This window comes from Eutrigla gurnardus (genome assembly GCF_963514095.1).
Source record: "Eutrigla gurnardus genome assembly, chromosome: 1".
NCBI classification, from domain to species: Eukaryota; Metazoa; Chordata; class Actinopteri; order Perciformes; family Triglidae; genus Eutrigla; species Eutrigla gurnardus.
In genome coordinates, this window is record NC_139915.1 from 32368232 (window position 1) to 32394988 (window position 26757).

Genomic DNA, 26757 nt, shown 5'->3' on the forward strand with positions numbered 1-26757 from the left:
TTCAACAAATAGAGCCTTAACAAAAGCAACACTGTGGAGCAAAGCAGGCTATTTGACAACAGGGCTTTTGTGCTCATTAATTGATTATGCTTTGTTTACAACCTCTAAAAATCACAACTGTGCTATTTTCATGTCGGGATCATGAAAAGACATGGCTTAGAGAAATGGTTCGGGAGACCCTTAAACCTCTGAGCAAATGGAGTTGCATCCGCACCCGCAACTTCTTCTCATCCTACTTAACGACATCAAGTCAACGCCTGCAGTGATAACAGCAACAACAGAAGCAAATTGTGACTTTGTGTCAACATGAAAAGATATATCCAACCGGCCAAATCTTGGGGAAGGACTAATTGCTTCTAGGTGACTACACGGTGTCAAATATTTGCAGGTAATTGGTCGGCATCCCACAAAGTAAAAGTTGGCTGGCTGTCATGTCACAGTTAAAAGAGGCTGCAGAGCCGGTGGGACGCCTGCTGAGCCGCACCGGGCCGCTCCCTCAGGCTGCTGCGGTGTTACATCTTTAAACGCCCCCTTGGAAACGCTCTTCCAGCAGCTCGTTTGTGCCGACGACGTCTTGACATCACAACTTTCAAAAAGGGACAATTTGTTCTGGGTGACATTAATTTGACTGATTCTTGCGGACCACGGGGTCAGAAAGGTCGCTGAGAGCCTTTTTTCGTTTTCTGCTTATGTGGATTATTACATTTAAAGTTGATTAACGAGGCCTTCGAAATGAGATTTCCATCCAACTATGACTTTAAAAGCAAGATGTTTTTGATTTAGCACTGCAAACACTTGCACGTCCCGTATAATCATCGCCACACCAAGCACAACGCCGAGTGATGCTGCACTGAGGTCGTCAAGAAGTCGCATTTTGGATTCGGATCCGTTGCGTCATAGTTCCACACTGTTTCCACTACAGTTTAGCATTAGGATGGCTCTGCTCTCTGTTTCCTATGCACTGAATGCTACTATCCCCCCCTCCCCAACTACCGGAGTAGTCCGATGGAAACTCGAGTATACCTGAGACCCTGTTTTCACGAGGACATACGGAGAAGCGAGAGGCATTAGTGAAATGGCAAAGAGGTCTCCGGCGGTCTACCACAAACAACAAGAGACAAAGTACACTTCCAGGAAAGAAGGAGGCCATTTTTCTAGTCTAGTCTTCATCTACTCACACATAGCAGCTGATCCTAACAACACACACACACACACACACACTACTTGAAGAAGAGTTGTTTTTTTTAAAGAAGTGTACACTTTGTACAAGATATTACACAGCTAGCGGGTTAAGACACACACACACACACACACACACACACTCTGTCTTGCTACCTCTCGCCTCTGCTGGAGGATATACGTATAACTGTATATATATTTGTGTATATTTCTATATAGATTCATATATTTTACTCTACGGATGTGATGAACATTGTTAAGATGGTTTTCACAGATGGTTCGACAAGTTCACGACACACACAGAGATAAATACACCGTCTAAAATATATGTGACTATCAGGTCCGGTTTTTTGAAGAGTTAAAAAGGGTTAAATGGCCACGTTGCTAAAGGAGAGATAGACGACTCTGGTCGGATAATACGATAGAGGAGAACACGAGGAGGAATACGACTTAATAGACGAATAGAGAGGGGATCGCAAAAATGGCCTCTCGGATACAGGAGAGGAAAAAAATAGACCCAAGCTTCTATCTATCGCACTGCAGAGTCACACAGGCCAGAGTGGATCTGCTGAAAGTGGTAATCAGGATGCATCCGCTACTCTACCGGGCCGTAGGAGGCACACATTGCAGATTTTGTAATCTATTTTTGACAAAGCAGGAGCGACTGAGCAGTAGCTAGTGTGTGAATATACATATTATATATATATATATATATATATATATATATATATATATATATATATACTGCTGGATAGGAACAAAATGTGACACCAGGGTTTTCCCTTCCTCCCCCCCTCCCTCTGCCGAGGCAGTTGATATTATTTTTATTGCTGGAAATTTTATACACAGATGGTACAAAACACCACGCTGAGCTCGTTGAACCGCCGCTTCTCTGACGCTCAATTTTCTTTTTTGTTTCCCGTGTCTGCTCGTACCACGATGATTCATTATCTCTACACACAAATATGAGGGCGCACACACACACACACACACACACACACACACACACACACACACACACACACACACACACATTAACACACACAACTCCATAGGGAGCAGCTACGGAGAGTCTAATATTGCAAGTGCAGTCTGAGCTGTGTCATTTTATGACACGATTTTCTCTTGGAATAAAGATCCCTGGGAAGGGTTCTGAAGTAATCAGTGGTCATGTGTGTGTGGGGGGGGGGGGGGGGGGACCGAGTACGAAGCAGCAGCGGTGGAGGAGTAGACCCCACCTGGGCAGCCACTCCTCCGTGAGAGAAGAGAGGAAGTGGTGAAGGAGAAGAGAAGGAAGGGGCGGGGCTTTTTCCACATCCACGATACAGGGAGGGAGACAGGAAGCAAAGAGGGTGAAGAACTGATGGGAGAAGAAGAGGCGGAGCTTCCCCCTCCCCTGTCCTTGTGCCCCCTTGCAGGAGGGGGGGGTTGGAGGTTGGTGGGTGTGGTGCCGACCCGGCCCGCTACTGGTAGGAGCCAAGCTGGAAGTCCTTGGGCGGCAGTTTGAGGCCCAGGGAGTTGGTCCCCAGAGGGTCCATCATGTTCTTGTAGCGTTCTCCGCGGTGTTTCAGCAGGAAGGGCCCCCAGTCGGGCTGAGGGGAGCAGACCAGCTTCAGACGCTGCAAGAGGAGAGGGGGGGGGGAGAGCAGATACATCAAGTCAGCTCTAACAATACCTTGGTTGTTAAAGCAACTGATTTAATGCCTCTTGTAAAAAAGAAATCAATAAAAAAAACGTAAAAAAATGCAAAGGAACGTGATTAGGCCCCCTTTAGTTTGAAAAACAGCATCCAAACATGCAGCTTGTTTGTGCACAACAACTCCCATAAATATGGGGGGGTTGAAGGAGTCCAACGTGTCGTCTGCTGCAGGCGGACCGTGGCTCATTGACTGCAGTTCACTTTGGCTGCTGGATGCTGGATAATGTTGCGATGGTATCATCCAGGATGCATTTCCTTCACTTCCCTCGAGTCCACCAGCAGGAGCTGATAGCCTCCGCATGAACAGCACCGTGTTGTGTTTCCTGCCAGAACACTCATAATACTGTATATGCCACCACTCTGTGTGTGTGTGTGTGTGTGTGTGTGTGTGTGTGTGTGTGTGTGTGTGTGTGTGTGTGTGTGTGTGTGTGTGTGTGTGTGTGTGTGTGTGTATCCCACTGGTTAACTGATGACCACTCGTACTGCAGCTACTGATACTGACCGAGTAGTGTGAATTCCCTTCATATTTAATAGTGTACTATTAATAGTAAAAGTACTAATACCACAATTCTGCATTCAAACTGTTTATGTGAAGTGAAGAGTGAAAGAGAGGCACTTAAATGTACTTAACGTCTGTCCAATGTAGAGCTTTCAATCCTAACATAATGCTACGGGTAGTTTTAATGAATACTAATTCATCCTGTTTTATTTTAATTCTTATCATTTTTTGTGAGGAAAATCAAATCTGCACTACGGAACAGTAACTGAATCTAACCAGTAAAGAAGTCTCTCTGTCAGGTAAATGAATAAAAACAATTTGATTAAAAACCTGTTGGATCGGAGGACCCTGCACCACTAAAAGCTCCAAAGCATGTGGTGAGGAACTATGAATACATTACATTTGGGTTCATAATGGCATGCAGTAATGGGTGAATATTTATTATGGTCATAACACACATTTTCAGCCCAATAATGTCTCCTTTCTTGTCAAGTTCTGTTTTTTTCTCAGTTATTTGGGGAAGGTGGTCCAATCAATCAGAAGTGGGTCTCAAGTTAGGACCGGTTGAGGACCCTAATGGACGAGTGAAACAACGATTCTGTATTCATGACATCCAACGAGAGGAAAGAGATGGAAATGTGAAGTTGGAGGACGACCTGTGATTGAGGCTGCTGAGGGAACAGACACGCGATCATCATCATCCATTAATTTGAGTATTTAAAGAGGGACCTGCCGGAGTCCCAGGAAGAAAATGGCCAAATTAATACTCAGCAAGCAGCCTGCCTCTCCCTGCTAATGAGGGAAGGGTGAGACTATTGATTTCTCAGACAGCCTGTGTGTGTGTGTGTGTGTGTGTGTGTGTGTGTGTGTGTGTGTGTGTGTGTGTGTGTGTGTGTGTGTGTGTGTGTAAAGCAGACCAAAACATACGTGACGATGTCTGGTCACGGCTCGGTCTCGATCCTTACCTCGCGGAAGGTGCCAGGGGCGAGGTACATCTTAATGAAGAACATGATGGGGATCCAGATTACGGAGCAGAAGACCATCAGCCAACCCATGACCATGGACCAGTTGGGGTAGGTGTAGTCCTCATAGGTCATGACCTTCCACTGGTACAGACTCAGGCCCAGGATGCCCTGCACAGACCAGGGGAAAAGAGATGTGTGACCTTCAAGAAATACAATTAAATCACACGTTTCCTTTTACATTTTCAGCCACAGAAACATCTCAGTTTTATGTTTCGAGGGTCACTAAGCGACCAAGAGGACCTCCAGTTCTGAACCCAGACCATCAGAAACGGACTGGTTTTGCACATTCTGCAACTTTCAGCTAATCAATCCAATTCATCCAAAAGCTGGCGTGAAGCCAAACTATGAAAGCATATTTGATTGATTACTTCAGGTCATTTATCACTAAATGATTTCTACATCCTTCACATCTAAATCCTCCTCGGTAGGAATAAAAAAAATGCCTGTAAATCTTATAAATAGTGGCCCACATTCTCTTTGTGGAGCCCGATGTGGACCGCACCAAACTGTAGATTCCTTCCCAATTAACTGCACTGGACTTCAGACAGGACACAAAGCCAGAGTCCACTGGTCCATATCAATAACAGGATGGATGACAGGCTAAATGAGACCTTCCTTTCTTCCTTTATGTGCAGAACAAGAGAAAGATGGAGCTGGGAGAGAGAAGTCGGGCTTGTTTCTACAGCCGAGAGGGATGAGAATAAAAAAGGAAGACAATGAAAACAACCAAAAAGAAGGCAGACACAAATAGATTTGCCTCCCTGAAGGAAATTCTCATCATCATCACCTCGGAGCTACAGAGGTTTCCATTACAGATACTAAAACAAATGCTGGCCAGCAGAGTCTAGGAACAGAAAACTCTACATTTTAAAGTTATTTTGGACAATAATTCCCACATTTGTGGATGAAGAACATCAGACTTTTGGGGGAAATCACTGTGACTGTAAATCTACAATAGAACTACAAATGAAATTGTTTTAAAATTAAAAGATAATGAGGGATAACGGGGGTGAACGGGCAGGTGGGGGAGACAGAACGTGGATCATACCATACCATGATTCCATTGTTAAAATATGAAGTTTAAGTACTGTCTATGGGTTTTTTTAACCATGTTTAAGCTTGTCAAACACAGGCTTCCTTTTAAAAAACAACATAACTGTTATTTTTATATTGCATTTATCTGTGCAATATTTATTAGGAGTGCAATTTAGGTGCTAGCTACACCTATGCTGTCCATGCTGCTAAACCCTCCACACTAGCATTAAACACATTCAGCATACGACCAATAAGTGGCCGTCTTACATGAACATGTGTTCTGTTTGGCGGCGGCCGGACTGACATCACAGCGACTATTCTGAACAACACAAACAAGTTGAGGCCTCGGTGACGTGGCGGGAATTGGAAGGAGGAAACTATTTTCAATTTTAGAGCAACAGCAGCAATTTATCCTCTGTTCCTTCCCAATTGCAAATCAATGAACTTGAAAGGCGGACGCCGAAAAATGGGAACATTTTAGGTCGAAGCGAGCGTCGACAAGGACGGACGGTGTCACGTGGCGTACAGACTTTAAAGCCCCCCCGAGGCAAGTTTGTGATTTGGGACACTGGGCTCAATAAAATGGACTTGTTCGTCTTTGTGAGAGCGCAAGAGAAACAAACCGTCAGAATGGTCGGCGTCACAAAGGCCCAGCAGATTCTCCAGAATCGGTTCGGCTGGAAACCAATCATCATTTCTATGTCCTCGCAAAACCTCTGCAGACCTGCAGAGACAAAAAGAAAAGGGGGAGGCAGAAAGTCAGAGGGAGGATACACAGAGAGTGACCAGGGTTTAATAAGGTCCATTAAAAAAGACTAGAGGGGGGGAGGGGAGAGGAGGGGAGGGGAGAGGGAGGGAGGGAGGGAGGGAGAGAGAGAGGGAGGGAGAGAGAGGGGGAGGGAGACAGGGACAGCGAGAGATAGAGAGAGAGGGGGAGAGAGGGAGGGAGAGAGAGGGGGAGGGGGAGGGAGAGGGAGAGAGAGAGAGGGGGAGGGAGAGGGAGGGAGGGAGAGACAGGGAGAGCGAGAGATAGAGAGAGACAGAAAGAGTGAGAGAGACAGAAAGAAAGAGACATAGAGAGAGAAAGAGAGACATGGAGAGAGACAGGAGGAGTGAGAGAGAAACATAGAGAGAGTGAGAGACAAAGAGACACACACACACACACACACACACACACACACACACACACACAGAGACAGTAGGAGAGAGAGAGACAGTAGGAGAGAGAGAGATATAGAGAGAGAGGGAGAGAGACATAAAGAGACAGTAAGACAGAGAGAGAGAGACATAGAGACACACACACACACACACACACACACACACACACACACACAGAGAGACAGTAGGAGTGAGAGAGAGACATAGAGACACACACACACACACACACACACACACACACACACACACACACGCACACACGCACACACACACAGAGACAGAGACAGTAGGAATGAGAGAGAGACATAGAGAGACACACACACACACACACACACACACACACACACACACAGACACACAGACAGACAGTAGGAGAGAGAGAGAGACAAAGAGAGAGACAGTAGGAGAGAGAGAGACAGTAGGAGAGAGAGAGATATAGAGAGAGAGGGAGAGAGACATAAAGAGACAGTAAGACAGAGAGAGAGAGACATAGAGACACACACACACACACACACACACACAGAGACAGTAGGAGTGAGAGAGAGACATAGAGACACACACACACACACACACACACACACACACACACACGCACACACGCACACACACACAGAGACAGAGACAGTAGGAATGAGAGAGAGACATAGAGAGAGACACACACACACACACACACACACACACACACACACACACACAGACACACAGACAGACAGTAGGAGTGAGAGAGAGACATATAGAGAGAGCAGGTCTCTGTCCTCCAGACCAGAGATGCTCCATTCCTCCCTGCATTGATGACAACAGTAACATGAGGAGGCGGAGTCACACATCATTCCAACGTGTCACCTGAACTGATGCAGCAGACGTCTGCTCTGCTGTGGGAACAGCTCCCTGACACACACCTGATCTGTGCGGGTTATACATTACAACAGAGACCCCTAGTGGTCGCGACTGGAACAGCATGGCTGCACCTTTTGCATGTTAACAAAGTCAGCAGAAGATGAAGTTTTTTGAAGTTCCTGTGTTTCATCCAGATTGTTTTTAGTTCAGAATTGAATTAATCCTCTTTTTTTTCGTGTGATCGAATCATATTTGATGTATTTTAATTGGACTTTTTACCTGCAAATAATACAATAATTCTAATAATGATTGAAAGTTAGTCAATATACATATTATGAATCTTTATGATTTCCCTGATAAAATTTCTCTCAGAGAAACGAGAACAATCTTTGTTTATTTCCATCTTGCAGGATGTAAAACTAACGTCACACCCTCTAGTGGCCACTAGCGGGACTTCCAGTCTTAAGACGGCAGCAGCTGTACTCACCGTAGAGGTAGGAAATCCCCATCAGCTCGCAGATGGCAATGATGACCAAGGAGTAGGAGGCTGCGAATGTGTCCACCAGCTGCAGCATGAACATCCCACTCTGCCACACACACACACACACACACACACACACACACACACACACACACACACACACACACACACACCAAAAATCAAACAATTCAACAAGGCTTCGTGTTACAGTGAGACCCCTCCCTCCCCCCTCGTCTGGTCCATAACTTTGACTCTGACTTGTCCCGGATCAAAAGAAATGACATGTAGGAATCCAGCTCCAGGCTGGTGTTCGCCCTCTGAAGCTGTCTGGAGGGATTTTAATAAGACTCAGCCTCCCTTGTTCCACTCACTGAGCCTGTCCTCTGAAGGCTGCGACTCCGCTTTACATGCTGAAAATCTGTCGGCTTATTCAAAGGAAGAGTCGCAGCAGGGGGAGGAGAAGGGTGATGTGTCATCAGTGTGTACATACGGATGTGTGTGTTTTGCTGTGTCGTACCTCTGTGATCATGGGAAATCCCAGGAAGAAGAAGCAGATGCAGCAGATGCAGGTGAAGAAGGGCTTGTGTTTCCTCAAGTATTTGGGGAACTCGTCCGACACCGAGGTTACGATGGTCTCAATGGTGGCAAACTGGGGAGGGAGACGGCAAGGAACAATATTGTTTAATTTCATTACATACAAGACATTCGAGTTGATTTGACCTGCAAGATATCACCAGTTAAGCTTAATTATGGAATTAATCTCTTCAGCAGACGGGTTTTCTGTCTCAGAATGACTTAAAGGAGTCATCACCTGGAAATCGCAATTTCTCTTGTTAAAACATGCATATCTGTGTTTGACCTCAGTTGAAACTTGCCTGAAAGGCTGGAGTTTGAAAGTGGCGCCGTTTTTTCGCTTCTGCTCTTTTTCTGAACAGGAATAGCACACAAGGGTGTGCATTCCTAAAGCACGAGATTTTGATTCTGCGCCTTCGGTGACGTCACCGTGGCGGCTACTTGCATAAGCCCACCCCTCTTTCACCACCCAACCCCGCCCCGTCCGCTACCTGAAATCGCCGAAGCGCCGCCATTATGTTTTGGAGTCTGCATGCAGGCAAGCCCCCCCGGCTCTGTCCTTCCTGCGGCGAATCAACGCGCGCCTCATTACATATTATACAATGCACATCCGGACCAGTCAAAACCTCGCGCGTAATCTCGCGTGATAAAATCGCGGTACGAAAAAGGGTCAGAACAAGCTCAATGTTTGATTAAATTTTTTTTTTTTTTTTTCTAATAAGTTTTACGAATTGATCCAAAGCGATCCAAGGGGGGCTGGATACGTATAAAACCAGGTGATGACTCCTTTAAAACTGTCCATTCAGCCCAGTTTGCAGCAAAAAGCCTCCAGTCAGCAGGTTTGCCTCATTTTCAGACCTGCTGTCGGGATCCAGCATCCAGCGGCGTGCGCCAGCTTCGTCTCAGATTCATTCAATAAACACCTTTTTTTTTTTTTTTTTACCATAATTTCATTTATTTCCAAAACAAATAAAGAACATTAGTCCCGAGGAGGAGGAGCAGATTTCATTAGCGAATGCAACACGGTGGTTAAAATGGGCTCGGGACCCAGAGGACAGCGGTGGATGAATACACAAACAGGCAAATTGACGGTATAGTTTGTGCATGTCTCTCTCTCCGCTCCTCCACTTCCTCCTCCTGAGCTCCCAAAACTCATTTCCCCGTCAACATCCCAAGCCTATTACTGCCGAGCTGCTTCTCTACAACAAAGCCACCAGCCCTTCCCCTCCGGAGCCGCCGCCGCCGCCGCCACGGCCAAGCAACATCATCATTACTATTACTGTCGACTTGTGTCTTAATGCACCGCTGTGCCCTCTGCTCCTCTGCTCGGCTCGGCAGCATCACGCTGCACTTAAAGGAGTGTGTGTTTTATCTGCCATTGTTTGGATGTGGAGCTGCTCTGGACTTTAAAAAGACAAAAACAACTCTGAGAAGTGAAGTATTAGTCGAAGTCAATCAGAGCAGAAACACAATCAGAGTCGTGTCACTTGAAGTGCAGCGGAGCCACAAATAAATGGCTTATGTTTGGGGCAGCAAACCAAGCAGAAAATATTCAAATGCCATGATGTTATTATGAAAAACATGTTCGCTAAAAGATGGCTTATTTACAAACCCAGCAGACACGAAGCAACATTTCTCATTAATGTAGTCGTGTTTGCTTTTTTATTGGCTCCAATTTTAGTCCAATTAGGTTCCCTGAGGCAAATATCAGGCACTTTAGCTGCTAAATGTTATTCATTAGCTAATTGCTAACTACTTCCTGTCTTGCAGGTAGTGCAGTGTGGGTTTATCAGAGCTGACTGCAGCCTGCAGGGTGCTGGAAAAAACCCAACCCCAAAACTTAAACTTTACTGCTGCTGCTGTAAAGATCCGCGGGGCGACGTTCAGCGTCTCGCTCAAGGACACTTTGTAATGTGGACGGGAGCAGCCGGGGATCGAACCGCCAACCTCGCAGTTAAAGGACGGTCCCCTGAGCCACGGCCGTTCCAAAACAAAGTTGATGAGGAGCGTTTGCAGTAAAAAAGCGAAGGAATGACCTGACAGCCACTAAAACACCCAGCAGAGCTGAAGGGAAACGGCAGAGCGGGGCGATAACTCACCGTGGGCTCGTCACCACGGCAGAAACATCGCACATTCCCTTTGTTATTATAAAAAATATGAATGAGTGCAGCTTTAAAAGTGTAGAAAATGATGTTTTTCAAAATATTTTTCAGAAGAAAAAGGATTTAGAGATGAAACAGTAGGAGTTTAGCACACAAATAGCTGGTGATTTAATTTTAAATGCAATTATTTATGAAGAATCAGACAGATTAAGGGCATGGAATTATTAATTGGTACATAAAATGACATTGAGTGTCATTCAAAGTGCCAGGGATCAATTATGATGGAATATGATATTCATAAAGCTGCCAAATCCTACCCACTGTACCTTTAAATACGTATATCAATATAATATTATGTGTATAATTAAATACACCAAAAGCTGGCTAAAGTAGTTTTATATTATTTCCACTAATGGTTTATCTCCCTATTATTATTGAATCTACACAGTGCAGAACACATACGTACATATATACAAATACTTCCATTGTATTTAAACTTCACTCCAGTGTTGTTGACTTTAAGGTCAACTTAATTTCACTCACTCCAATCACACAGACCCCCCTCTGCTGGAGCACCCGGAGAGCTTCAGCTGGATCGGGCTCGGTGGGTGGCGTGTGCTGCTGATTATGCTAATTGGGTCAACGTGTGCAGCGTTTGTATCCATCGCTGGATGCCGCTCGCCAAAGTTGAGTGTTTTAAACTCTTGTTTCTGACATAAAGGCTGTAAGAGGTGATGAGACTGTTTTCCTCTGATATTGATTTGATTTTCTTTATTTGTTCCTTTTATCAAAATGCACATTACAATATAAAGTCCACATCACATATGTCACATTAATGCATTTCATGATTGGAAAGGAGCAGAAAGAAGAATATCATTCTTATTTTTTTGTCTGCCCCTTACTTTAACAAAAAAATCTTAGATGGTCTGCCATTTCCATTAACCTACATCCTTAATCCTAACAACAACAAAAAGTTATGAGCAGCTCCACTGAGCTGTTTAGCATCTGTTAGCCCATTATTCTACTCCACATTCATGTTTGGTTCAGTCCCAGTGCTTTCTTCTCATCGCAGCAGGCAGCTGGGTTTTATTTGTGTGTGTTTTTTTACAGAAATCTCCTGATAAAACCTAAACTATCGGCCTGGCATCAAACAACAGAACCAAACACATTAGCAACTAGCTGCTGCAGGAAGTGCAACATGGAGCTCCTAAAGAGACCGTTTGTGTTGGTGGAGACCAAAGGATTATTTTAGGAAACAGATTATCTGCATTCAAAAGACGTTGTGTATTTATGAACAGTTAGCGTTAGCACAGGAGCTAATGTTGTTTCTTGACAAACACCCACTGGACACAGGAAGTATAATGTTAGCTTCCAAGCTACTATTAGTGGCTAGCTTGGCAGCTAACCACACAAATAAAAGGCTAACAGACGCCGTGCTAAATTGGGCTGATCTCATCCTGGATTTAAATGATTTTCATTCATATATTCATAAAAAAAGACACTGGACCAACCAGACAGAGGAAGCTAACGCCAGATCTCAAACCAGCTTCTCTTCTCCAATGAAAGGAGCTAACGTTAGCAGCATTAGCTCTAAAAGTCGATAGAATATACAGATTTTGTCTTTAAAGTTGAGATGAAATTAACATTTAACCCTTTTAGATCAGATCAATCCTTAACAATATCCCCAAAAAGATAAATAAATAAAATAAATCTATTTTTATATCAAAATCCAATCCTCTTTTCTTTCTATACAACAAAATATGACGTGTGCTCACATAAGGTCGTACCAATTTCACCCAATAATTTTACATTGATCCAACAATTAATCTGTAAAGTTTAGCTACGAGGGAATGTGGAGCCACGGTTCTACTTCTTAGCTCCATATTGCACCAAACTCTAAGCCCGCCCTCTTTATCGTGGTCCAATCAGAACCGACAGATTAAATCCTTGCTGTGGTTGAACACCGCTCAAATATTCAGCTTCACTGGAGGTTAAACATGCTCAACTTCAATTTCACTGCGACTTTTAAAGCTGGTACTTACAAAAATGAAAGAACCACAAAATATCCTCCACATAAGTATAGACACACACACACACACACACACACACACACACACAGAGTGAGAGGGAACAGTGGTTACCATGGTATCCAGGCCAAGAGTCAGGAGCATGAGGAAGAAGATGATTGCCCAGAAAGGAGACAGGGGAAGTCTGGTCAGAGCCTCTGGATACACCACGAACGCTATGCCTGGACCTGACACACACACACACACACACACACACACACACACACACACACACACACCAATAAGGTTGCATACTCACACATTGGACACAAATAAGATGTATTCAGGTGTGTTTCAGTGAGCAGCTCCGGCCGGCTGCTGCCTGCCGTCTTACCTTCATCTGCCACCTTCTCTATCGGCACTTTCAACTCATGTGCCATGAAACCAATGACCGAGAAGATGACAAAGCCAGCAAATATGCTGGTGGCACTGTTTGTACATGTCACAATAATAGTATCACTGTAGGGGGAAAGAAAGAGAAACAGAAGATTTATAAGCAAATATCTGCTTTAGGGACTGAAATGTTATATTTAACATAGGCTACATATAACAAGTGATATGTGAGATGATGATGTGGTTTTATTTCATACAGGACACAAATAAGAGATGCAATGGCTCCATCTGGTGGCAGGAATGCATGTTGCAACTAAAAGGCTCCAAAAGCTGTTACAGAAGGTGTCCACAAGGGGGGGTTGTAGTGCTTTATAATGTAAAATAGTGTTATTCTCACACCTTGTAATGTAACTACTGCAGCTAATTCATATGATTGTATATATTTATGCAGGGCTGTTAAATATGGCTCTGACATTGTATTTGTATTTTTGTTTTATTTGATTATTATTTGCTATATATTCTATAAACATCAACAAACTACAACAAAGTTTCTTTAAATGTGTCAAAACAAATGAAAAAAATCGGAATTTACCACAAGAGACCAAATGCTTTGTGTGTTCAGGTGTTTCCAATCAGAATGCCTTCATGTTTGAGTGTGTGTGTGTGTGTGTGTGTGTGTGTGTGTGTGTGTGTGTGTGTGTGTGTGTGTGTGTGTGTGTGTGTGTGTGTGTGTGTGTGTGTGTGTGCTTTAGGCGAGAGGAATAAGAGAAACACTGAACTGCTGGAGAGAGTGACATTTATTACTGACACACAGATACAGACGTCGAGGGCGACGGATGGACGTGCGTGTGAGAAGCATGGTTTACCTTTGGTGTGTTTACCTGTAGCAGTTATTGTGGAACTTGTTGTAGGAGGAGAGAGTGATGAGGCCTCCCCAAGCAGCCGACAGGGAGAAGAAGATCTGAGTGGCTGCATCCTTCCACACCTGGGGGGGAGGGAGGGAGGGGAGCTGCAGGTAAGTGGAGGGAACGGAGGCGTCGTGGTGGATTTAAAGTGCGGCCGTCGCGTACCTTTGCATCACTCAGCTTCTCCCACTTTGGGGTGATGAAGTAGAGGATGCCGTCGAAGGCTCCGGGGAGGGTCACCCCTCTGATCAGCAGGATGACCAGCACCACGTAGGGGAATGTGGCTGTGAAATACACCACCTGGTGGAGGAGGAGGAGGAGGAGGAGGAGGAGGAGGAGGAGGAGGAGGAGGAGGAGGAGGAGGAAATATCAGTTTCTATTACTCCCTTTTTGCAATGTGTGCTGTATTGTTTTGACTCTTTCTGACATTTCCAGGAGTGTTATAAAAGTTACGTTTCCATGGCAACATGAAGGGGATTATTCCCTGGATGTCAGCTGATCAAAACAAACAGCAACTTCCATACAATCTCATTTCTGTCATCCTTGTCACGGCGACGACCTCGTCCACGTTGGGATCATGATGACAAAGCAAATGTGAAAAATGTAAAAGGTGGCCTTTTCTGTGGCGAAACATGCAAATCTATTGGTACAGACTAAATCCAACTACACTAATTGATATATGTGTGTCACATCTATCTCCAGCAGAGGGCGACATTATACAAGAGTTCAATCTGAATGTGCTGAGACAAGAAACTGCTTTACATATGTAATATGAATGGTGGGCAGGCTGCAGTCAAACAAAGGGTTGGCTTTTTTTTGGTGGTAATAACATTTTAAGTAACATAAGTTAAATCAGCCCTGTGATAGACTGGCGTCCTGCCCAGGGTGTACCCTGCCTTCGCCCAATGACAGCTGGGATCGGCTCCAGCCCCCCCGTGACCCTGAATACAGGATAAGCGGTAGAAAATGGATGGATGGATGGATAAGTTAAATCAAGTTTCTTTAAATGTATTCCATTGAAAAGTATGCCCCGATACTTCTGACAGCGGCCATCTTTAACCCCTGACCCTCTTTTTGATCTGGACTTCAGGCCTGTAAAGTTCCTGACTACTTTCTTTTTTACTATCCGAGAGGTCGATCCAGAACAGCAAGAGTCTCTGAATTCCCTTGATAGGACCTGCAGGCCTCACTTCTTAAGTGGGCCACATTTCCTCACTACTACTACTTCCATCTCTTGAAGGGAAGGCGCTGGCCAAACGGTGCAAACAGCAGAAGAGGAGGTGTTACCTTTCCGGATGATTTGATTCCTTTGGCTAAGGAGCAGTAGACGATGATCCAGGCCAGCATCAGGCAGCCTGCCAGAGGCCAGCGGATGTCTCCCGGATACTCGATTCCTTTCGAGATGTGCAACACGTTGTACCTGCAAGCAGAGAATAAAAACACATCTCAGTGAAGTAACAGCGCTGCAGGATTATATTTCAACTCCTTCATCTTCACTCTGTTGCAGAAGGTTGCCTCATTCTGTCGTACACGTTCACCGAATGTAACTGGAACAAGTTGAATTGGTCTGTTTGGAAGGTAAAAGTCTAGTTTCTCGTTAAAATCAAAGACGTACATGTCCTCTTGGAAACATGGGTTTGTAAAGCCCTTTAAAAAGAAGTTAAATGCTCTGATTTTACGATGAAGGTCATGTACGTTTGTCTTTTCTGCCACACTCACTTGAAGTACTCCTCGCTGGGGCTGACGTAGGTCTTGTTGCTGTCCACGGTCATGTTCAGCAGCTTGGTCAGGTTTCCCACGGTGTTTGCGGACAGACAGAAGGTGGAGTTCTTGATGGAGGTGATGTTTCTGTCCCGCAGGATGCACGTGTCTGTTCCAATCACAAACCAACACACGTCAACCGGGACAGACATGGCAGACTGGGACGGAGCTTCCCGTCCGCCCAGATGTTCACAGCCAAAAAAAAAAACAGGCAGCGTGGGAGCGAACAGATGTTTGTGAGGAGGAGGAGGAGGAGGAGGAGGAGGCGTTTAGATGTTTTGTTCTTTTTGATGTATCGCCGCATGTGAATAACGGAATTGATTATTCTGAATCTGTGCCTCATTCCAGATACTCCGGGAAAGATTAGATAAGAAAACCAGTTTTTTTTCTGACTGCACAATTTTTCATGCAGACACATTAAAGTGTGAAGACAAACTAGCTGCAAAATCCTGCTTTTAATGCATTTCAATGCAGAAAACATGCATTTGGATTTTTTTTCTAACAAGAAGAACAAAAAACATTACTAAAACTCTCTGCATACGACCTTTTGCAAAACAATTCTGTATAAATGGGGTTGAAAAAATACAGCACCACAGTTATGGTTGAAAAAAAACATTTGCCACGCAAATATGGGGGGGAAATGAATTAAAACTACAGTAATCATGGTACTTATATATTTGTATTTTGCAGGGCTGTTGTATCAGATAGATGTTCATATAATGTTGTCCACTCCAACATTTGATCTGGATGCCTTCATATATTACAGGCTGCCCGATTACTTTATTAATCCTAACCTTGATTTCACTTAATTACTTTATTGCTTATTGCTTTAATTCTACTGTATTATTATTCCCCTCCTTCCTTGCAGCTCTGTATGGGATGCCTGTAGTTCGTGCAGCAGCCGGCAGGGGTCAGTCTCGGGCTCACTGCAGCACTGCAGCAGCAGCAGCTCAGCCGGTACAGTAAATTTGTCAAGCAAGCAGTTTTTCTGCTGAATTCACACAATCACACAAAAAGGCGAATATTACAGGAGAAGAACGGGATTTCGATATTTATTCGATACTTATTCGATATTTACGCATATTTTCCCGCACAGAGACATCACGATTTCATCTCCAGTTTAATTAAAATAAAAAAATAAATAGAAAAGCAGACTGCTTCAGCTGTGTGCTGCAGCTTGGATTGATAAAACACCTGACATAACCACACGTGTAAAAAAAAAAAAAAAAAAGGTGGGGAAAACGAATTAAAGACGATTTTAAACGTTTGTTTCTACGTGTATTGCGTCACACCGAGGCCCTCGCGCACACATCACCGGCCTGCAGCGTCACACACTCATGGAGCGCTCCGCAGAGATCACAGGTCACGATTCATTATACCGCAGGACACCTCAGCTGAGGGAGTCGTGACGCATTGCGCATTGTGGGGAGAGAGGTGCTTTGGTGTGTGTGTGTGTGTGTGTGTGTGTGTGTGTGTGTGTGTGTGTGTGTGTGTGTGTGTGTGTGTGAGTGTGTGTGTCTTACCTAACAGCAGCATGTCTTTGTCCTTACATTCCACCGTGTTCCACTCATTCCTACAGTTAGCCCATGGCAGTGAGCCCTTCAACGAAGCGAACAGGTAGTACAGTGTCCAGCACATTATAATATTATAGTATATGGCTATCAAGACAGATATTATCAACATGGCAATCCCGCAACCTAAAATAAATAAACGAGACGAAATATATAAATTACTCTTAAGAAAAAGGTAGAGAACTCATTATGATAAGCAATGAGGTTTTATTTTTGAATGTTCATTCGGTGGGAGTTGGAGGGGGGGGGCAGGTTACCTTGCAGCGCCGGGATGCATTTCCACACTGACACGGGCCCCTGGCTGGCAAACTGGCCCAGGGACACCTCCATTAAAAAGATGGGGATGCCAGCGATGCCCAGCATTGTCAGGTAGGGGATCAAAAAGGCTCCTGCAGGGGATGAAACAGCAGCTCTGGATTCATAATGCACTAATAACCCACAGTTTCATTAGTTACATTTATTAATGGATAAAAAACAACAGAAATTATATGTAAATGGCATCGAACATATATCCTCACAAATAAATAATAAGCTTTTATGACAAAGCTAATGGACTGTAATTTTTACTATTAATATGAATTCAACTGTGACACCTTTCACAGCTGTTTCTGGTGTAAATACATGATTTCAGTGCATTTACCCTGCTCTTTGTTTCTTCTTTTCGTTTTTTAAATGAAAATATTTACAAAAAGAATGATAAAATCTTACCCGAATAAGCTTTTATTTTATTTTATATATTTTAGTAAATAAAACATCTAAAAAAAACCACATTAAAAATAATTAAAAACTGATTTACAACGAAGGTAAATTGGCTTTTTCTGTGCTGTTTTTTTATTTTTTGTATTGTTTTGTATCGGGAATTAAGTTTGAGCCAGAAGTCTTACCTCCACCATTTTGGAAGGCAAGGTAAGGGAACCTCCACACGTTCCCCAGTCCCACCGCGTAGCCAACCATGGACAGAATAAAATCCATTTTATTGGACCAGTTTCCTCTGGCCTTATTCTCATCTCCCCCATCATCATCATCATCTTCACCCTAAGTGGAAACAAAACATTCATTTATTCTAGAAAAAAAAACTCACTTTGTCCCACCAACTTTAACCATTAAAAAAATAATAACAATAATATAAATACTGGGCCTAAAAATAACAGCAACCACCAACAAAAAAATCTATTTTCCCACCATTTTCCTCTCTAAATATTATATATTTCGTTCAAAGCAGCAGATTTCCAAAGACAAGCCTGAACACAACCTCCTCTTCAGCAGCTCCTCCAGGCCCATTATTAGAACCAAAGCACCTCCGAAATCTAAGATGCAAAGATTACGAATAAAAAAATACTAAAAATAAAATAAAAATGAGCAAATAGGAACAAAACGCACAATTATCCTGCAAAGAAATCATATTTAGACACAAACAAAAGCATGCATGGGAATGTGTGAGGGAGCGTGTGTGTGTGTGTGTGTGGGGGGGGGGGGGGGGTATGCCCTCGCGGGGAGAAGGAAACAATCCGCAGTCTCGTGTAACAGAGTTGTGTCCATCACCCGGATTACACCTGGGCTTCTGGGCCGTACCAAGTGTGTCTGTGGGGGGGAGAACCAAAACACCGCGAGAGCAGAACCGAGTCCTCTTCATTATTAATGGTTCCATTCTAAGTGTGAGCAAAAATCAGGCAGAACTAATCACCGGAAATGGGTTTTATATCTGTAAAAATAAATCACTCATTCATACATGATGCAGCTTTATGAACATTTAGCTGACAGAAGCGGGTCTGAAAGTTTTTTTTTGGTGGGGGGTGAAAGGATCAGATTGGTGCAGAGGGATCAGGATCCACCCATGTCCTTTACATGCAACTATCACCTTTTACACATGTTGGCCTAATAGCCTGCTGCACTATTTTAATGCTCCGCCACGTGGATTAACCATATCACGTATTTAAATAAAGATACTTTCTATGCTTTGGCCTCGTGCAGCTTTAAGGGTGTGTGAAGCTGCTGATTCAGCACCTTTTAAGGTTCCAGCTCAGCGTCACAGACTCCGGGTTCCCCCCTTTCACTCATCACACATGCGGCTCTCATAGCTCTGCTCTAAGAGCTCCCTGGGGGTGTTCGTTTTGTGCACCCCCCCCCCCCCCAGCAGGTTAATCCAGTCAGCGCCACATCCAACCCCGCACCTGCTCCGCGTAAAGGAAACGGTTCATTTAGCAGACTTACCCCCGCCACGGCGCCGGGCTGGACAGACGTGTTCCCATCTGTTCCCAGTACGATGGTGGTCTGGCTCATGGCCGTCCAGTTGCCCGCGGCGTTGTTCTGCTCCGCGGTGGCCCGGAGCGGGTCGCCGTACTGAGCGGACCCCCCACCGCGAGCCGAACCGGCGGAATCCTTCCTGAAGGCCGCGTTGGCGACGGCCACGGATCCGGTGGGGGCCGCCGGCGCGGCGCTTTTAAACGTCCCATACGCTTTGTTGCTGTCCAGTTCTCCCGGTTTATTCTCCGCGTTAGAAAAAGTTTTGCCTTCGTTGCAGGGAGGCTGAGGCGCCGGGTGGTGGTGGTGGTGGTGGTGAGGGGTGGGCGGCGCGCACGCAGCCGCGTTGTCTGCTTTGTTTGTTGTAAATCCCGCAGCTCCGTCGGGCTGCTGCGTCGGGATGTAGCCGGTGGGAGCGCTGGCGCTCGCCGGCTGTTTGGCCATTTCTCTCTGGTCAGAGAAATCCTGAAACATCGGAGTGACAGATGAGGACGGGAGGCAGCAGAGCGGCGGGAACCATGAAGCTGCAGCCCGGCGCGACGCCTTTCTGCAGCATGTTCTGGCTCTGGCTGCTCTATAGTTTCAGATCACAGTCTACAGAGTGTGTGTGTGTGTGTGTGTGTGTGTGTGTGTGTGTGTGTGTGTGTGTGTGTGTGTGTGTGTGTTGGAGGGAGGGGGGCTGCTTTGCCTCTCTAGTTCTCGCTTTCTGCAAGATTCTTTAATTTTACGCCCCATTTCCCCCTCATGTCATTCAGCCACACACATCCACTGATTTTTATGGGCAATAGACAAGCTGCTGCGGGTCTCCTCGGTGGGTCCGCTCCCCCCGGCAGGCATGCAAGATCACCGGCGTTACAGCAGTGAGCGGACCCGGGGCGGCGGAATTACAAATGACTCCCTGAAAATGTGGGCTTTGACGGGAGGGGGGGCGGGAAAGCAACCGGAAAAGCATCCAGTTTCTAAAAAAAAAGAAGAAGAAGAAAAAGGGGGGTGGTGTGTGGGTTCATTAAAAAAAAAACTGTTGATTAATGCTTAGTCGTTTTGTTAATTAGTGAGAGAGAAAACTGCACCTGCTTGTAATCGCTTCTCTTCAAACATAAAATAATAATTAAAAAAGTGGCACAATTGGCTAAAATGAATCTTCCAAATTCAAGCTTTTAAAAAATAAAAGATAAACTCGGGGTTTCGTGGGAGAATCAGGTGGAAAAAAAGAAAAAAAGTTTGCAACGTGGAGCCGAAGCTGCATTTCAGCACCACGGACAGCTCCGCGACAGAACAGCGACGTGCAGAACTGCTTTGAAAAAAGTGTCAAATTAACATGAAAACAGCTCAGAACAGTGCGTTAAACGTTAAAGTGCGGGTGTGAGAGTGAGAAGAAGGTCTTGCCGGACACTTACCATGTTTCGCAGGGAGAGAGAGATGTGCTGGCAGGCTTGGAAACAGCTGTAAAAGACGAGGAGCGGACTGGAAGCGGACTTGGCTGTCGCCGCGCAAAGCACCAAGTGCAAAGCTTTTCTAGAGCTGCGTGGGAAAGAGCGCGGCTTTGCGTCAGTGCAGCGCAAGGTGCCCTTCGCGTGACATTTTCTTGATAATAGGAGTTTGATAAATCATTGGCCTTGGATTCGGGATTTTTAAAGGGACAACCGGAGCCAAGACGACGGTGGGGGGGCAGGGAGGGGGGCGTGTGCGTGTGTTGCGTGCGTTTGTGGCTACGCACGGCATGCGTGATACAAAAAAAAAAAAAAACGCCAGGACGGACACTTTCCCAAGCTGATTAATACACTTGTCTCTAGGGATGTGTAGGTTTGCTTACGCGCAATCGCGGACGCGCACACACACACACACTCACAGCTCGTTTGGGATGAAGATTTCCAGGTTCAGGCTTTTAGATGGAATGCATCAAAGTGCATGAGGGTCTAACAATGTTTGCTTCTCTGCTACAGTACAGTTATACTCTGTTCATGGGAGGAATAAAAAGAAAACTTTGTTCTTTTCAGGCATAAACATAAAACCTGCAGATGAAACTACAGGAAGCGTTGGACACGTGTTTATTTAAATAGCAGGCTAATATATATTAAAGAAGGTTTATAAGATACTTTTAAATTGGAGAAGTTACATAGAAGGTTATAATCGGTCTGAACTATAAATAGTTTGTTTCCACTTGGTGTGTTTTACGCACGTCTCCGGGCTCCATACGTCCCTCCGTGCGTCACCAATAGGAGCATTGATCAAGTAAAAAAAAAAGAAAAAGAAAAGGCGTGCGAGGTCTTTGTCAAGCTACTCATTTGTTAAAGTCTTACGCAAGAAAGGAGGCCTCTTTTTCCCCCTCGTTTGAAACCACGTGTGTCAGGAGGAACCACTAGAGCCTGGATTGTAAGCAGTGACAGCAGAGGGGAGGAAGAAAAAAAAAGGTGCCATAGAGATTCTAAAAGACTGCATTGCGCATACCATCCTCCAAGTGAGCCTTCACACGGATCACACATGCATTATGGGAGTCATCGCAACTCAACAGAGACACGCGGCCTCGTGTTTCTCATCAATTAAGGGGAACTTAAAAAAAAAAACCTTCATTATAAACAGTTAAGGCCTCTATCACACAATCTCTAACACACACACACACACACACACACACACACACACACACACACACACACACACACACACACACACACACACTGAATGAAAATGAAAAGTGTCAAACGTGTTCCAGCAACATTGAAATCGTTTTTGCTGAATAAAGCGAAATAGCCCAGGCCGTCTCCTCTGATTGGCTGACACCAAATTGGACGCTAATCTCAGACCTGAGGAAACTAACCGCGTCGTTGCTTAGCAACCACGTTGTTTAGGCGATAAAGCCAATCAAAAAGCATATAATAATAATTATAATAATAATTTAAAAAAAAACACCATTGTGTCTTTTTTCATTATTTATATATACACATTAAAAATAGACCTACATATTTATATTTATATTTGTTTTAATATTAATAAACTAAACATAATTATAGGCTATACCTGGAGGATTGGCAGAAGAAGCAATGCCTCACGTTGAAGAACTATACTCTCATTGTAAAAAATATTTGTTATTCTATATTTTAATGCACTCAGCCAAATAAGCCTAGGGTGGCCTGTATGAGTAAAATAGCATATAAAAGTGTTATATTTGATTTGATATTAAAGCGTAAGGCAGGTTCCCCTCGGGTTCGTTGGTGGCTCAGTCGGCCCGCCTGTAAATCTCCGTCTCCAGATAAGAGGCAGCATTAGCCGCCACCTTCCCTTTAATTGCATTGTCAACAGAGAATAATTGTAATTGATTTCTGCTCGTCTTCCAGAGTCCGCTGAACACGCGGACTGCGCGCGCAGCACCTCACACGTCATACCAACACATCTTATATATATATATGTCTTTCTTATTCTTATGATGATGATTTTAAATCTTTCATTCAAAGTAGCGGCACAACGTGGTAGTTTTACAAATAAATACCACGTGGTTTTGTATCTATGACGGAATGTCCACAAAAAAAATAAAAAAAACACGTGGTTGCTATGTTTTTTTTGTTTTTTTTAACAATCAGTTCGTATTTAGAGAGTAAGCCGTGATCGGGAGCCGAGCCGACAGCCACGCGGAGGGGTTTCTCTGCTCGTGCTCGTTAATTACACGAGCTCGTGTAATTAATTGATCACTCCCACTGGCGCGTGAGTGATAAGAACCGCATCCGTCTGAAGCGCCTGGAAAGCAGTGATTCAGAGGAGGTGGTCACCCAGGGGCTGCTCATCATCATCATCATCATCATCATCATCATCATCAGTCCTGGGTGACCGAGCCGCTTAAATTCGGGGGATTTATTCAACCTCCAACACACTCTTATACTCCTTTGATGACTGGTCTTGAACGGCGCGTGTTCCAGCTGTCCAAAAATAAATAAATAAATAATAATAATAATAATAATAATAATAATAATAAATGAAGCACGTGTCCTTAAGCTCGTTTTTTAGGGACAATATAGTTTGATGATCCAACCCAAATAAAGGCCCTATAAATAAAAGCTGCATCTAAAGACAAAGTATGAATTCATTAAGCAAAGTTAAACAAAATGCTGCAAATCACTTTTTATGTGATGAACACGTTTCCTTATGAATGAGCCAAAAACTGACTGACAAAGTAAAACTGATTAAGTACTGACTATTGTAAATGACTGGCGGCCTTTTAAAGATTCCAACAGATCAGCCGGACTGTATTAATATAAAGCAGAAAGGTCACAGAATGGGCAGGAATCCTCTCCTCTTCCTCCTCTTCCTCACAGATTACTAAAGCTGAACTTCATGTTTGCATCGTCCAGGAAACTCCCATGCAGCTCAAAGTAACGAAGAACGGAGGTAAATGAAGATGATGAGTTTGGTTGGAACCACGGAGTCAGGATGGTTTTGGTAATTTTGCAGGTCTGAAAACTCAGATAAACGATCTTCATATTCCTGCACCGACGTTTCCCGTTTAAATGGTTTTATTTAAGATTTAAGAAAGCCAGGGTCGAAAAAAAAGGAGACGGATTGTAAAACCCCCTCAGGCAAATTTATGATTTATGATACTGAGCCATATAAATAAAACCAGACTTGAAATGCCCTTGAAACAAAGAATAAAAAGTTCCTGTATTCATTAAAACAAGGAGGACAACTTTGTTTAACGTGATGTTTTTTTATTATAACAAGGCACAGAAACAAAATTCAAAACATCTAAATCCGCCGTGAACGCATCAAAGGTCAAAAAGTGTGTTGTCCCATGCGACGGCTGGCGTTACTGCAGGCAGTATGTCAGCTTCCTGTCGCAGAGGTCAAAGGTGACCAACAGGGAGCGGGGGTCCCTCTTGTGTTTACGGACGCTGATCTTTCCTCGGAGCTCCTCCCCTGAAGACACAAAACATCCTCATGTCAGCTGGTTTCGGTCCTTTTTAAAGGTGCGATCATGGAAAACGTGGAAATCAAAAGCAGGATTTTTGTTCAGCTCAAAACAAACTTCAGGCAAAATCCTGTCAAGGCTTTTCAAATCAAAGGTTTCTTCTTCTTCACACCAACGTTTCTCAAGACACTCGACAATAAAACCTCGATGCAGAGACTGCAAGACGGAGGGAAGAGTTGGTTTTCTGAAGGCTTCCAGTCGGCGTTTCTAATGGCGGGAGGCCCACAGAACTGAAAATATATATACATTCTCAGTCTGAGACCAAGAGAAAGAATAGGAAATACTGTACGCAGGCCATATAAAGACGTTTTCAGGCCGAGGACCCCCAAGGCTGATAGAGACCCAGCGGAGGGACCCCCTATTATATATCATATAAACTTGTGTTAAACCAGGCTAATAATGAAGTATAGTCCAGCCTATAGTGGCATAAATAAGGTACTTTGTAATGAGGTATACAAATCTAAGCCATTAAAATAATAATTGTTGACAGATTCATATAATTATAGAACATATTGTACTTCTATATGGGTATTTCTACATCACAAGGTCACATTAGCACAATAAATAACATTTAAATGTGCTTATTAGATGTTTTAAATCATATTAATGTGTATCTTTGGACATTTTAAATGTTTAGAAGAAAAAAGGTTTGGGATGATTTTTTTGGGGACCTCCTGCTGTAACTCAGCGGACTGTTGAGTCCGTATCCACGGCAACTGCTTCAAAAGGAAATTATGAGTATAACTGGCCTTCTGTGCAGTTCATAGTCCAACACATTGAGCTGGAGGTGAAATCTATAGAAACAATAACAACCCCAAGCCTCATGGCTCCAACTGAAAGGATTAAAAACAACGGTTCACATAAAAAGGCTCGGTCACAGCTGGGCACTGTAGGCTTCAGCATCACTCACACGTGGCTGGGACTACTTTCAGCTGCGGATGAATACACGTTCTCTCTCTCCTTGAAACCCGTTGGTACTTTATTTCCACGTGTCTGAAGTGAATCGTGTTTTTAGGTTGTTTGAGTGTAAGTGCTTGGGTTTTGTTCACCTTTGAGAAAACTCAAGTACATGATTCCCGCCTGATAACCGTCCTCGGTAACGTCGGCGCCTTCACATCAGAGTCTTAAAGAAGAAACACGTCGCAAGGTGGACGACATCGATCAGCGTGTTCATAATAAAAAAGAGGAATGAATAAGTGCTCTTAAAGCAGAGATCCTCCCGACGCCCTGCGGCTGCTGAGCTCAGGCCTCTGCAGCAGGAGCTTCAAGGAAAGGATGATGTGTGTTAACGCAATGTGGTTTTAATGTATGTTAATAAGCAAAGAGTGTGCATGTGTGTGTGTGTGTGTGTGTGTGTGTGTGTGTGTGTGTGCTGGAAACCCTCCAGATGGCGGCGAGGAGGAAGTTTACAGTACGACGCACGAGCGAGCGGGAGAAGACGCCGATGATTATGACGCATAATCACTCTGATTAACTTCACGTTTGACTGCTGGAGGTAAATGAATGTTTACCCACACGGCAAACAAGCCCCCCCCCCCATCGCTGGAGGTTAGAGGAGGACAAGAAAAAAAAAATCGCTGACTGTGGCACTTTCTCCATCAAAGCGTTCGCCATCACTGCTGTCACGTCTCTCTCGTTACCATGCCAACGGATGGCGCCGCTCTACGGGTCTGGAAGTCCACTGCAGTGAGGATTTGGGCGCTGAATAGAAAGTCCTTCTGTCGGTGTTGTCAGACCGATAGCCGACGGGTTCAGAGATCGCAGAATCGTCAACGCTAATTAAAAAAGTCTATTAAAGCAAACAACAACTGGGACTCAAGAATGGCAGATACTCTGAAACAGGGCCTCGGCATGATGACCCCTTTAGTCCCAAGAGGGATCTGCCCAACGATCAAGGAATTCTAACTAAGAGCCACAGCATTGAGGGAAATTAGAAAAGTATCGCAATCGATCGTGAAGACGATACTGAGATCTCTCTTCCTCGTTCTGATAAGGAGTCTTGACGCAGCATTAACTCACTTTTTGCTGGCCAGAAATGGTGAGTTATCTTAATAGATATAATGACTTTGTGAAGGACTTTCAGTAGACAAAAGTTTTGGCTGAACTTCCTAAAAAGCTGAGAGCTCAGTTCAAGAGGAAATATCATGCTGTTCACTTGTATTTTGGGTTTCTACTTGTATTCACCCTCTATCTAAAACGCTCCCTTTAAATCCCTGTCTCTTTAAGACCCCCCTCCTGACAAGGCCAAGTCTGCTCCGGTTGGTTTGTGAGATAATGCGCACCTTTGCAAACGTAGTTCTGAAGCTGTGGGCGGACATAAAGATCCTGCATGTGAAAT

The 26757-nt window shown here is 44.3% G+C and overlaps 2 protein-coding genes across 3 annotated transcripts in view; both read right to left on the reverse strand.

Moving 5' to 3' along the window:
* Positions 1 to 1993: 1993 nt before the first annotated feature.
* Positions 1994 to 20948, reverse strand: slc6a5 (solute carrier family 6 member 5). 2 transcript variants are annotated; one of them, XM_084013038.1, is made up of 16 exons: positions 20863 to 20948; positions 19432 to 19930; positions 18109 to 18252; positions 17482 to 17613; positions 17177 to 17350; positions 15612 to 15762; positions 15180 to 15312; positions 14058 to 14192; positions 13869 to 13972; positions 12989 to 13113; positions 12730 to 12842; positions 8431 to 8562; positions 7920 to 8019; positions 6061 to 6161; positions 4343 to 4510; positions 1994 to 2798 (listed from the first exon to the last, which is right to left on the reverse strand). In XM_084013038.1, exons 1-16 carry the CDS (start codon positions 20863 to 20865, stop codon positions 2643 to 2645), a joined length of 2370 nt encoding a protein of 789 aa, XP_083869164.1. In that variant the 5' UTR covers positions 20866 to 20948; the 3' UTR covers positions 1994 to 2642. The 2 variants fall into 2 exon arrangements, with proteins under 2 accessions (XP_083869164.1, XP_083869163.1); XM_084013037.1 differs by lacking the exon at positions 20863 to 20948 and having other exon boundaries at positions 19432 to 19966.
* A 3196-nt stretch (positions 20949 to 24144) lies between these two features.
* Positions 24145 to 26757, reverse strand: part of prmt3 (protein arginine methyltransferase 3) — a 50018-nt gene continuing 47405 nt past the window's right edge. The window contains exon 16 of the mRNA XM_084018879.1: positions 24145 to 24367. Within this exon, the coding sequence (XP_083875005.1) occupies positions 24258 to 24367 (110 nt within the window). The 3' untranslated portion in view covers positions 24145 to 24257. The remainder of the gene's footprint in view (positions 24368 to 26757) is intronic.